The sequence below is a fragment of the Petaurus breviceps genome, unplaced genomic scaffold (genome assembly GCF_028583685.1).
Source record: "Petaurus breviceps papuanus isolate PSGF00001 unplaced genomic scaffold, PetGlider_PUasm1.0 140, whole genome shotgun sequence".
Lineage (NCBI taxonomy): Eukaryota > Metazoa > Chordata > Mammalia > Diprotodontia > Petauridae > Petaurus > Petaurus breviceps.
The window spans coordinates 19,613,691-19,627,793 of NW_027185698.1; the positions used below are offsets into that span (position 1 = coordinate 19,613,691).

The window sequence follows — 14,103 nt, forward strand, 5'->3', positions numbered from 1 at the left end:
CCTTTCCACAGTGCCACTTAATTGTGGCTTTTCCCTTTTTGAAATTTTCTTTTTCTTAAATATTCTTTTCATGCTTGTGTTTACTTATCTATTTCTCTCTTTTATTTTACATCATTCATTTCCACAAGATTTTGAATTACAAATTTTCTCCCCATTTTCCCCCTACCCACCACCCCAAAACAGTGATCCCACTGAATATCCCCTCCCCATATCTGCTCTCTCCCATATCTTCCCCCACTCCCCAAACTTTTCAGTAGAGCACGGTGGATCTCTATGCCCCAGTGCCTGTATATTTTATTTCCCAGTTAAATGCAAAATAATAATAATAATATACATATTTTTAAACATTTGATTTTAAAACTTTGAATTCCAGATTCTTTCCCTTCCTCCCTTGTTACCCACCCTTACTGGGAAGATAAACAATTCAATATAGGTTGTACATGTGTACTATGCAAAACATTTTCATAGTGGATATATTGTGAAAGACTGACTATATTTTCCTCCATCCTATCCCACCCCCCTCTTGTTCTATTCTCTACTTTGATCCTGTCCCTTTCCAAAAGTGGGTGCTTCCAACTTCCCTCCCCCCAGCCTGCCCTCCCTTCCATCATCCCCCCTCTCATTCCCTTCCCCCCTACTCTCCTGTAGGATGAGATACCCTATTTAGTGTGTATATCATTCCCTCCCTAAGCCAAATTCAATGAGAGTAAGGTTGACTCATTCCCTTTTGCCTTCCTGTTCTTCCCCTCCATTGTAACATTTTCCCTTATTTCTTCTCTATGAGATAATTTACCCCATTCTGTCGCTATCTCTCTCATTATATTCCTCTCTCACCTCTTAATTTCACCTTTTAAGTATCATCCCTTCCTATTCAATTGGTCCTGTGCCCTCTGTCTATGTATACGTGTATTCCATTCCCTTTAACTATTCTCATACTGAGAAGTTTCTTAAGTTACACTTATAATTTTTCTATGTAAGAATGTAAATAGTTCAACTTTGATAAGTTCCTTATGATTTCTTTTCCCTGTTTACCTTCTTATGCTTCTCTTGCTTCTTGTATCTGAATGTCAAATTTTCTATTCAACTCTGTTTTTTTTTCATCAAGAACGCTTGAAAGTTCTCTATTCCATTGAGTGACCATATTTTCCCCTGAAACATGATACTCAGTTTTACTGGGTAGGTGATTCTTGGTTTTAATCCCAGCTCCTTTGACCTCCAGAATATCATATTGGGGTGGGCAGAGACCCTACCTCAAGAGTTTTTGGCATCCCTGGGTTTAAACCTCAACAGTAGAAAAATTTATTTGTCATGTGTGAGTTGAGTTAGCTGACCTCTGAGGTACCTTCCAACTCTAGGACTCCATCCATCAGTGTCAACAATATTTGATCTGTTTTTTCCTTTTATATTGTGCAATTCTTGTCCGTATAGTATCTGAGCCCTGATTCTATCCCAGGTCATCCCAACTCTGGGGCTGGTGGCCTTACTCACTGCGGCCACCTGGAGGGCCCTACGATGTAGTACTTCTAAGCAGACCAGTATATTGCCAACTGCACATAAGAGTATTGCAGATAATACCTTATTAAGAACATATGTAATCAGAAGACAGATTGGTCATGTAGAATGCTAGAATGAAGTACAAGTATTAACCAGAGGAAGGCCAATACTCCCCTAGATTATAAAGTCCTTTAGGCAAGAATTATATAATTTTCCATCTTTGATTCCCTTAGTTCCTGGAACATTATATTTATTACTATTATTGTCATCACCCTTCACCCAGGTGGCTTCTTTCGCCCATTGGTGAATTCCTCCCCACTCCATTTTGAGCAAGGGCAGCAGCCTTCGTTCATTCTCCAGATTTCACAATCCAAGTTTCCAAAACTACAACCCCTTTTCATGCTTCTTTTAATATGCTGTCTTCCTAAGTTAGAATAGAGGCTCTTTGAAGGGAGGCGAATTCTTTCTGTATGTGCTGAATTAAGTGCTTGGCCCTTGGCTTCTTGATCTCCTGACTTGGTATTCTCCAGTATCTAGTACGTTGTTGTACAGTAAGTAGATCTTTAATAAATATTTGTTGAATGGTGTAGTAGGACCAGTACAACACTTAGAGGCAGAAGATCTGGGTTGGCATCCTGGCTTCTGGTTGTGTGACTATACTGAAGTCACAACCTCTTTGAACCTCTTTCCGTATTAGTAAAAGGGATTATTTGCACAACCTACCTCACAGGGTTGCTTGTGAGGATCAAATTAGCTAAGGCTTATAAAACACTTAGTAAATTAAAAAAAGTTAGGAAGTTTTAACTATCTAACTGTAAACTGCTGCTGCTGCTGCTGTTATTACAATAATGGGGAAATGAAATCTCCACGTAAAATTCAGGGCATCTAGTCTAAACTTGGTGGTTAGATAAATCAGGATTCTCAGCAATGCTCCCCAAGAGGCCTTGGGGTGAAGGAGCTAGCTGGACCAACCAATTTAAAAATGCCTGTGGGTTGCTGGTTTCAGGCTTTCTTCCCAGTTCAAATGAACGAACTGGGGACCTAAGTAAAGTTCCAAGACTATTAAGAGAGCTCTTCCTAAGAGTTGCAGCTCTGGGGTGTGAGGTCTTGAAGTATTACTGCTGGGTCGGGGGATGGAGCTGGGGCCCAGGAAGGTCCTAAGGGGAGCCTCGTCATTCTAAGGAAAAGAAGGGGAGGAGTTTGGGGATGAGGAGCCTGGGGCTGTTTCCCAAGTAAGAGGAGGCACGAAATCCGGTTGTCACTGGAAGCAAGCCAAGTGAGAGCCCTGAGGGAGAGACGTGTGTGTGAAGTTTGGTTTTTCCCATGCCCGTTTTCGTTCTCTCGGTTGTTCACAAAACTCTATACCCTTTGCAAGCTCCGGGCTCGCACCTCACACACCCGCCCTCCCTGGGCACCGGGTGCACACACTTTGGGAGGCTTTGTCTGGCGGGTCGGAGCAGGAGGGAGAACCTGAGGCTGGGGAGAATCGGGGAGCCGCCGAGGCCGCCAGAGTACCGACTGGAACTTTCTCCCTCTCTTCTCCCCACCTCCGCCCTTTCCTTTCCCCTCCCCCTCCCCTCCACTCAGTCCTCGTGCTCGCCCCGGACCTCGCGCCCAGCGCCTACAGAGTCCGTGTCCGCCCCTCCCCCACCGGCGGGGGTCCGCTGCCCCGCCTTCGCCCCCCGAGCCCCTGCCCAGGCCGCCGCGTCGCTCTCCCACCACCGCCTCCTTCTCGAGCCGCGGACGGTCCGAGGGGGAGGGAAAGAAGGCGGTCGGGGGGAGGAGCCGCCGCTGCCGCCGCGGTAGCTGAGTCCCCGGGCCATGTCCGGAGGAGGAGGAGACGGCGGCGGAGGCGGCCCCCAGCCGGGATTTAAAGGCGCGCAGCGAGCGATCCTGCCGGCCATGACCCGGGGGCTCCCGTGAGGGGGAGCCCAGGGGACGCGCTCGGCGGGCCGCCTGGACAAAGGAGCATGGGGGGCGCTCGCCCTCCTGCGCCTCCTCTTCCTCCTCGGCGCCTCCGCCTGCTCCCCGCCGCCATGAGGATCCGGGCGCTGCCGCCAGCCCGCGGGCAGCCCCGGCGCTGACTCCCCCTGGCCGCCCGTCCTCCCTCCTGCGCGCCAGGCCCGGCCCGGCAGTCCCTCCCTCCGTCCGGCCCTCCCTCCGCGCGGCCTCCCCTCGCCTCGCCCCGAGCATGAAGCGGCCGGGCGGCCCCGCGGGCGAGCGACGCTGCCCTGGCCGCCGCCGGCGCCGCCTGCTGCTCGGCTGGCTGCTCTGGATAGCCCTGTGGGAGAGCGGCCCGGGCGCCGCCGCTCTGCCCCCGGGCTGCAAGCACGACGGACGGCCCAAGGGCGCCGTCAAGTCCCCGGCTGGAGGAGCCGCGGCCGCCGCGGCCCCGGAGGGGAAGGTGGTGTGCAGCAGCCTGGACCTGGCGCAAGTCCTGCCGCCGGACACGCTGCCCAACCGGACGGTAACTTTGTGAGTATCCCGAGGGAGAGGTGGAGGGAGGAGGGAAGAAGGAGGAGAACCCCCCCCCCCCCAACCCAGGGCAGCGCAACTTGGAAAAGTAACTGCTCTGCCAGCAACAAGGTGCCTTTTGTCTAAACCAGCCTGCGCTCCTGGTCGGCGGGGTGGGTGTGTGCTGGTGGCAGCCCCCCTGCTCTGTGGGCTCTGCCCCCCGGACAGACCCGAGTATTGGAAACTGATCGTCTTCTCCCCGGCCCCTTTGCCAAGTTTCCGCGGGTTCTCTCCGTGCGTTCTCTGCGCTAACAGTTGTCAGATCTAAACACCAGACAAAAGCCAGCGTTTTCTGAGTTGGTCCTAGCCCGGGAGAGAGCTCCTCGCCCAAACCCAGGAAGCCAGCGCTTGGGAAAGTGGAAGCCCGGTCGGGGTCTGAGCGTGCAAAGTTTCAGGATGTGCCGGGCGTTCCAACAAGCTGCTTTTGGAGACTGGACGGTGGCTCTGGAGACAAATCTGCCCTTACCGTATGAAAAATGGGATGCTAACTACCCCGTTTATGCAATTTTTACTTTTCTAATCTATGAAATGGCTGCCCCCACTTTGTGTTTCCCTATTCCTTCCCAACCCCGTGCAGTCTTTACTTCTCTCTCTGTCACTGTACTGAAACTATTCCGATGTGTGTTTTTTTAAACTCTCCCACCCCCCAAATTCTCTTGACCTCTCTCCAGCATTTGGCACTTTTAACAGCCTCCTCTTTATTTCTCTGTACCCTTTCTGTATGTTCTTTTCCATTCTGGCTTCAGACAGACTTCTCCTAGTTCTCTTACTTTCTCTAATTGCTCCTTTGTTTCCAGTGGTTTCTCCAACCCAAAGTAAGACTTGTGTTCTTCAGGATGGTCAGCTCTGCTTTTTGTTCAGTCGTTTTCAGTAATGTCTGACTTTTCAAGACCCCCTTCGGGGTTTTCTTGGCAAAGATATTGGAGTGGCTTTCCATTTCCTTCTCTAAGTCATTTTACAAATGAGGAGACTAAGGCAGACAGGGTTAAATGAGTTGCCCTGGGTCACACAGCTAGGAAGTATCTGAGACCAGATTTGAATTTAAGAAAATGAGTCTCCCTCATGCCAGGTCTGTAACTCTATCCACTGCCTCACCTAGCTGTCCTGTCTCTGCTTACTCCCCCCACCCCCACTTCAATAAGCTGTAGTTTGGGTATCTTAATTATCACTTGTAGGCAGATAACTTCCCAGTTGTCTGTCTCCAGACTAGGTGCTATTTGGTTGATTGATTGAGCTTCAGACCTACCTGGCTGGTAGGACACATCTACCTGGGTGTCCTTCTAGTACCTACAAATCTTACCTTTATGCTAAAACCTATTCCTCTATTTTTTTTAAGGAGGTACCACTCATAGGCAGTATTCCATATTTGGAAAAGTGTTATCTAATAAGCTACATCTGTAAATCTTTTGTCTCTTTTTCTTGCCATAAGCTTAATTAGTAAGGGTTCTTGACTAAAAATGACTAAACTGACTTTTCACCAATTAATTGCTACAGTGATCTTAAAAAAGGTCCATTGGTCTCTACTCTATCCTTCTACTGCTGCCAGACTAATCTTCCTTTTTCATAGATCTGGTCATGTCATTCTTATGTTCAAGACCTTTCAAGGGCTGTGTGCTGAAGTGGGTAGAATGTGGTGGGTTTGGAGTCAGGAAGACTTGGTGTGTGATCCTAGGCAATTCTCTCTGCCTCAGTTTCCTCATCGGTAACATGGAGACTAATAGCACCTGTCTCCCAGGGTTTTCGGGAGGATGGAGTGAGGTCATATTTTTCAAGAACTTAGCACAGGGCCTGGCATGTGGTGGGTACTTAATAAATGCTTCTTTCTTTCCCTGGCTCCCTGTTGGTTATCTAAACTTGAGACTCCAAGCCTGGCTTTGAAGGCCCTCTAATGTCACCCAAGCTGTGCCATACAATATAGACCATTCTTCATTCCAGTTTTATGGGCATGTCACTTTTTTTATTTATCTGAAATATCCACTCTCCTCACTATCAAGCCCCTTAAATTCCTTCTCATTATTTAAAACCCACCTAAAATTCTGTTTTCTTTGACTGCTTAGCGATCACCTTTCCTGACTTCCCTCTTCCTCTCTTGCACCTCTCTAAGGAATTTATTATTTTTTATTATAGTTATGCATATGTCATAGTCCTTCAAGATTAAACCCAAATTATAGGTAAACTTATTTTTAAAAAATCTGTTTTTTTTTTCTCTTTTTAAACATAATTCATTTCTCAATGACTGTCCCCCATAGAATGGTCTCTTGTAACAGAGAAATTAAATTTAGTGAAACAAATGAAAGAAAGGTGCTGTTTGACAGTGTGTGCCGCATCTGCACCTATAATCTACCACCTCTGTGCAGAGAAGGAACTGTAATTATTCCTACAGGATATTGGCTAGAAGTGGATGGATTGTGAGACTTTTGACAAAGTATGCTAACTTTACTAACTTATCTTAGTTGGTATAATTAAGAAAAAAGTACCACATGGTTGGAATGCATCTAAGAATGTCAAACTTCCTTTAAGGATCTTTAGTACCATGTCTTAGTGGAGGCTTTCCTAATTCCCGCAGTTATTAACACCCTCCTCAGTTACTTTATATTCATATTTATATACTTTATATATATCTATATGTGTTTTGTCCTTCGGGATCTGCCTCTTCCCTCCCCCCCCCCCCCCCCAACTATTAGCTCCTTGAGCACAAAGAATGTTTTTAAAATTGTCTTTGTATTCCTAATGCAGTGCCTATCACATTGTAAATGCTTAATAAGGGCTTGTTGAATTGAGTTACTGTAAAACACCCCAGGCAAGTAAACCACTGTGAAATAAAAAAAAAGGGGGGGTTTCATGTGAATATTCCATCTGAGTGCGCATCTCTGAATTACGAATAAATATAATTAGTGTTATTTTCTTATAAGTAGTTTATATTTCTATTTGAGTTAATCTAAACAAAGTTTAAACTACAGTGCTTGGTACATAATAAATACTTAAATTTAATAAATACTTTTAGGTTGATTGTTATTTCCTAGTCTTTGGGGGCACATAAATGGGTAAATAACTTTAAGAACAAAGAATTTAATTATTCTATTTCACTATTTATTTAGTGATAGTGATTTATGGCCAGAATCTTTGCACTCAAAATCTTTGGTGTAATGACATGGGGATGAACCCAGTCTTACGAGTCAGCTCCAGAGCAGTCCAGTATTGGAGAAGTGTTAGCTTACTCAAATTGTTCTTACCATGGGAAGAACGCTTAGGTGTTTTTGAAAAATTTTTGTTCTGAACTGGCTTCATTTACTCTGATTCAGATTTTGTCTTCATTTGTCTGAAAAATTTAAATTTAAGGCCACCTTGTTCAGATAAATTCCTAGTAAATGTGTTTGTGCTTTTACTTTCTGGAAGGACTGAAATGTAGTTGATATATCCTGCAGAAAATTTATTTTTTTCAATATGTAACTTGGGTGGTTTTCTCTTTGTTCTTCAAAAATAGTCTTATTGATGTTTGTTTATTTGTTTTTAACATATACCACCCTAATTTAACCTACTCTTAGAATGAAAAAAAAGTTACGCAAAATCAGTTAACACATTTACTGAATATATTTTGTTCCCATAGACCATCACCTTCTTACTAAGAGATATATTTTGTCATCATATTTTATAAAAATGAGAAAGTAGGCCTATGCATTACTAATAATAGTAATAATTACATTCATATAATGCTTTAGGGTTTGCATAGTGCTTTGCATTCATTATACTAGTTTTGTTTTAGTAATAATACTGCTTGTGATTTTTTCCCTAATTGCTATGTTCTCTTTTAGATGTTTAAATTTTTCTTTTATTCTTTCCCTCTTCCTCTGTGCTGCAGTGAGAAAGAAAAATAAAAACAAAAACTTTTCCTCTTCAAGCACAACAAATTCCCACGGGCCAGGTCCAAAATATGTACTTCTCTTCTGCATATAGCAGAGAGCATTCATCATCAATTATCTGTAATCATGCTTAATCATTCTATTGATCAGAGTTTTAAAGTCTTTTTTTTTAATATGTTGATTAGTTTTGTCTGACTCTTTGTGACCCCATTTGGTTTGTTTTTAATTTTTGGAGGGGGGAAGGCAGGGCATTTGGGGTTAGGTGACTTGCCCAAGGTCACAAAGCTAGTAAGTGTTAGGTGCTTGAGTCTGAATTTGAACTCAAGTACTCCTGACTCCAGGGCCAGTGCTTTACTGCTCCACCTAGCTGCCCCCATCTGGGGTTTTCTTGCAAAGATACTGGAATGGTTTGTCATTTCCTTCTCAGATTCATTTCACAGATTGGGGGAAAATGAGGCAAACAAAGTTAAGTGATTTGCCCCAGGTCACATAGCTAGTAAGTGTCTGACGTCAAATTTGAACTCAGGTCCTCTTGACTCCAGAGTTGGCACTCTATTCACTGTGCCACCTTGTTGCCCTCTAGTTTGTTGTTGTTGTTTTAACAATGTTATTTTATAATTTTTCTCATGTATATGCATATTTCATTTTTTAAATCAGTTCATACAAGTCTTCCCAGTTTCTCGGATAATGTCTCTTTCATCATTTTTTGCAGCACAATACTGCTCTCTGTTCCATTCTTATTCCTTAATTTGTTCAGTCATTTCCCAATTAATGGGCATCTCCTTAGTTTCTGGTTCTTTGCAGCTAAAAAAAAAAAAGAACTTTCAGAAAAAAATTTTGCACATATGGGACCTTTTTCTCTTTCTTTGATCTCTTTGGCATTTGGCTTAGCTAGATCAAAGGGTATTTATGCAGAGTTTCTTTACTTTTTGGTATTATTGACCTCTTTGACAGTTTGATAAAAATTTTGGAAATTTCAGATAATGTTCTTAAAGCATAAATACATGGGATTACAAAAAAAAGTCAATTACTGAAATAAATTATCAGCATATTAAAAAAAAGGTTCAGCTATGCCAGATTAAGCTTTTCTGCCTAAATGACTTTTTAAAAAAGGTCGTCTTCCAAATTTACTTTTTAAGTTTCCAAACTGCTTTAAAAAAAAATTCAATTCACAACTCCTCCAACAGTGCATAATATACCTATTTACCTCTAACCCAGCACTTGTCAATCTGTTTTAAGTGTTTATTATTCTAGTTGTTACAGAGATGGAAGAGTCAAGACTGTCCATTTCTAAGTCAAATAAAGTTGGTGGCCTATATGTAGTTGCTTCATTTTCTTGATTTTAAAATATCTTAAATAGAGAAATTTTTAAGTGTAAATGATGTATCTTAGATCAAAGATTCTTGAATTTGTTTTTGTGGAAAAAAGTTTTATTTCAGTGTAATTGGTTTCCTTTGTATTTTTTAAAAAATGAATTTATTTACTTTTAGTTTACAGCATTCAGTTCCACAATCCCTTGAATTTCAAATTTTCTCCCCCTCCTTCCCCCCCCCCCCCCCCCCCCCCCCCCCATGGCAGGCATGCAATCAGATATAGCATTAGGTTATAAGGAAGGATTATAACCAATGGAATGAACAATGGGAAAGAGGAAACAAAACAAAACAGAAAGAAAGAGAGCAAGTAATTTGCTTCAGTTTGCATTCAGACTCTGTAGTTCTTTTTCTGGATGTGCATTATCTCTTTCCATCATGAGTCTTTTGGAGTTGTCATATAACCTTACATTGCTGAGAGGAGCCCGGTCTATCATAGTTAGTCATCATACATACTTTGTGTCTGTAATTGTGTACAAATTTCTCCTGGTTTTGCTCTTCTCACTCAACATCAGTTTATATAAGTCTCTCCAGGTTATTATGAAGTCTGTCTGCTCCTTATTTCTTATAGCACAATAGTATTCCATTACATTCATATACCGTAACTTGTTCAGCCATTCCCCAATTGATGGGCATCCCCTTGATTTCCAATTCTTTACCACCACAAAAAGAGCTGCTATAAATATTTTTGTACATATGGGTCCTCTTCTCACTTCTATGATCTCTTTGGGATACAACCCTAGAAGTGGTATTGCTGGGTCAAAGGGTATGCACTTAATTATAGCCCTTTGGGCATAATCAGTAGTGATTTAGAGCATTTTTTTCGTATGCTTATAGATATATCTTTAATTTCATCCCCTGAAAACTGCCTGTTCATATCCTTTGACCATTTATCGGTTGGGGAATGACTTATATTCTTATAGATTTGACTCAGTTCTCTGTATATTTTAGAAATGAGGCCTTTTTCAGAGACATTAGTTATAAAAATTCTTTCCCAATTTTCTACTTCCTTCTTAATCTTGGTTACATTCATTGCCTTTATTTGTACAGAAACTTTTCAATTTAATGTAATCAAAATCATCCATTTTGCATTTTATAATGCTCTCTCTTATTTGGTCATAAAATCTTCCCTTCTCCATAAATCTGACAGGTAAACTTGGTCTCTTGCTCTCCCAGATTGCCTTTATCAGCCTTTATACCTAGATTGTGCACCCATTTCGACTTGATTTTGATATACTATGTTAGATAATGGTCTATGCCCAGTTTCTGCCATACTACATTCCAGCTTTCCCAGCAGTTTTTGTCAAATAGTGAGTTCTTATCCCAAAAACTGGGGTCTTTGTGTTTATCAAACAGTAGATTACTATAGTCATTGCTGAGTCTCGGGTACCTAATCTATTCCATTGATCCAGTACTCTATTCCTCAGCCAGTACCAAGTAGTTTTGTTGACTGCTGCTTTACAATACAGCTTAAAATCTGTTATGGCTAGGGCACCTTCCCTAGCATTTCTTTTCATTAACTCCCTTGATATTCCCTTGATATTGAAAAAGGACCTTTTGTTCTTCCAAATGAATTTTGTTACTATTTTTTCTAGCTCTGTAAAGTAATTTTTTGGTAGATTGATTGGTGTGGCACCTTTGTATTTTATGCAGTTAAAAACCTTTTTCTGAGAAGGGGTTCATAGACTGCCAGAGAGATCCGTGACACAAAGAAGTTAAGACCCCTTGAGATTCATGGGAATTCATGAAATAGAGTTAGTTTACTCCCTTCCCACCTTTTCTCCCCCCAAATGAAGTGAGGACATATTCAGCGATAGTGAAGAAAAAAACAGAAACTATCTTTCATACCAACTAAGTGGTATATTTTTTGATCACTTAAATTTCAGCATACCAGTAAGTTACACTGAAAGATCCCATTCAAAACATAATTTTAGCTCTAATTCAGTAATTCAGTAAACTTTGATTAAGCCTATTTTGTACAGGCACTGTGCCTAGATACTGATGATACAAAGACAAAAATGAAAAGTTACTTGTCTTAAAACCATTTTAATTTTAATGTTAGCATGTCTTCATTAGAAATGGATAATGTTAATAAAAATTTTCCTTTCTTAATATGTTTATTATACTGGCAGGTTAGGAAAAAGCCATAGACATAGCATACCTAAAGGTTCAGCAAGTAATTTGACAATCTCTCTCATGCTAACCTTGTGGGCAGAATGGAAAGATGTGGACCATTTCATATTCAGTTAGATTCAGAACTGTTTGAATGACTGAGCCCAAAGAATTGCCATTAGTCTCTAAAGAACTAATTTCTACTAATGTTTAGTAGTCTCTAAAGAACTGTCCCAGGCAGCTTTCCTTGGTCTTGTACTTAGATATAAAGCATAGCTAACGTATTTGACACGTAGATGACATTTGAACATCTCTAAATGGTTCTTTTTTTATATTCCTAGCACCGAAATTAACACACAGTAATGACTAACAAATATTTGTTAATGCTTATGTTAATAATTAATTAATGAAACTGAACTTTAAAGGGTGGCTAACACTGTGGATGATAAAATCCAAAAAAATTTTGATGGCCAGAATGGTGGAACATCGTGTGTGTGTGTGTGTGTGTGTGTGTGTGTGTGTGTGTGTTTGTCTTTTTGGAGGGGAGAAGGCAGCGCAGTTGGGGTTAAGTAACTTGCCCAAGGTCACAAAGCTATTAAATGTTAAGTGTCTCAGGTCAGATTTGAACTCAGATCCTCCTGACTCCAGGGCCATGCTTTATTCACTTTGCCACCTACCTCCCTGGAGCATCTTAAATAAGATGAAATTTAATAGAGGTAAGTGGTAAGTCTTTACATTTATACATTTGATTCCCAAGTACAGGATGGGGGGGAGGTGTGACTGAGAAATACTTTATATGAAAAAAAGATGCAATTTCAGTAGCTGCATGTTCTATATTAGCAAATAATATAAACATCCAAAAAAAAGTTAATGGAATATTACTGGCCTCTTAGTTTAGCTTGCTAGAACATTTGGAGGTGATAATCCTGCTGTACTTTGCCATGGTTAGACAACATTGTGTTCAGATCTTCAATTTAAGAAGGCAATTTATAGTGTCTCACATGTACCCCACATTCTTTATCTCCAAAAGACTTATCTTCCCTCTCTCCTCCCAAATTCAGGGCCTTTCTGAACTTTTCTATATTTATTGAAGATAGCATCATTCTTTCCATCCCCCAGGATTTTAGTTTTTGTCATTATCCTCATATTGCTCTCTTCCCTGTCCCACGTATCTAGTCAGTTACTCACATCTATTCTTTTCTTACTACTAATGCCACCACTCTCTTAGTTCAGGAATGGCCTCCTAATTGGTCTTTCTTCTCTTCCTTGGTTCTTTGAGCACAGGGATGACCATATCACTCCTTTATTTGTACTTGGTAAGTGACAATGATTTGTTGTTGCATTTGGGATAAAATATAAACTCTTTTTTACTTAAAAAAAAAATAAAGGACCTGAGATTTTTGTCAGTGTAGCAATATAGCTTATAGTCTAAGCAATGAAGTTAGAGTTACTCTGTCCAGAAAACTTACCATGGAACTGGCCTCATGGTGAAGTTAGCTAGCCTAGTCTTTGAACATTATAGAACCTGTACTCCAAAATGCTTTTTACTTTAATTGATTGGATTTGCTAGAATTTGTACTTTGATGACATAACTTTTGGACATCCAGGGTCATCTATAATCTGAAATGAGAGCAGAATTTCAGTGAAAAAAAATTTGTTATTTAAGAAAGACTTATTTTTTTTAATGCCAGAAAGTACCATAAAATAACCCTTTGACTCTAACCCTAACCCAGCATGGCATGTACATATGTTGGTTTTTTTTTTTGGTGCTGTAAAGTCACATGTTACAAAGCCTCTCTAGGAACAGTAATACAAAGATAAATACAGTTTTAACAGTCTTCATAAGGGCACACCAATGCCTGTTTATGTTCTGCTTGAATAGAAGGCCTGTGTTAGGAGGTAGTTGCAAGCTTTGTGAGAAGGGCAGGCTCTTAATGCCACTTGGTATTGCTAGCTTTTAGAAAAAATGTTCTTTACATAGGAGGGAACTAACTGATGTTGCTCACTGCTTATTTTAAGAGACAAAAATCTTCATTATGACAGTCAGTCATTAAGCATTTATTCATCATCTACTATGTGCCAGGAACTGTACTAAGCAATGATGATATAAGAAAAGGCAAAAGACAGTCCTGGCCCTCAAGGAGGTCACAATCTTATGAGAAGGCAGCAAACTATATATAGGATTAATAGGGAATAGTTAAAAGAGGAAAGGCACTAGAATTAAGAAGTTTCTGGAAATTGTATTCTGGAGATCTTCCTGTGGAAGATTGGATTTTTTATCGGGGACTTGAAAGAAACCAGGGAAACCGGGAGATGAAGATGAGGCAGGAGAATGGTTTAGGCGTGGGGATAACCAGTCTCCCTTTTGTTGACTTTGAATTGAATTTTGTTTCATTGAATAAAATATATGTTTATGCAACAGTCTTGGGAAAAATATAAAAAAGTTATGACTAGCCCTTTGTTCCCCATTCTTCCACACTCCTCAGTGTATAAAACTGAATTGACTGAGCACCCTGTATGTGTGCGTGTGTGTGTCTGTCTGTCTATCTGTGTTGGTGTGTGTCTGTGTCTGTGTGTGTGGTATTGCATACCAAAGCAGATCACCTTATTTGGGGGTAGGCATCCGGTGCTATCCATTCAAAGACTTTATAATTAAACACTATTAGGGGAATGAATTGTCGGTGGAGTTATGAACTGATGCAGTCATTCTGGAGAACAATTTGGAACTATACCCAAAGTGCTGTAAAACCCTT

At 41.1% G+C, this 14,103-nt stretch overlaps 1 protein-coding gene across 3 annotated transcripts in view; it reads left to right on the forward strand.

Moving 5' to 3' along the window:
* Positions 1 to 3,670: 3,670 nt before the first annotated feature.
* ADGRA3 (adhesion G protein-coupled receptor A3) overlaps positions 3,671 to 14,103 on the forward strand; it is a 154,558-nt gene continuing 144,125 nt past the window's right edge. For 2 of the 3 annotated variants that reach the window (XM_069069086.1, XM_069069087.1), the window contains exon 1: positions 3,671 to 3,969. In XM_069069086.1, the coding sequence (XP_068925187.1) occupies positions 3,686 to 3,969 (284 nt within the window). In that variant the 5' untranslated portion in view covers positions 3,671 to 3,685. Of the gene's footprint in view, positions 3,970 to 4,239; positions 4,476 to 14,103 lie in introns of those variants that run through there. The other variant, XM_069069088.1, reaches the window with a different exon arrangement.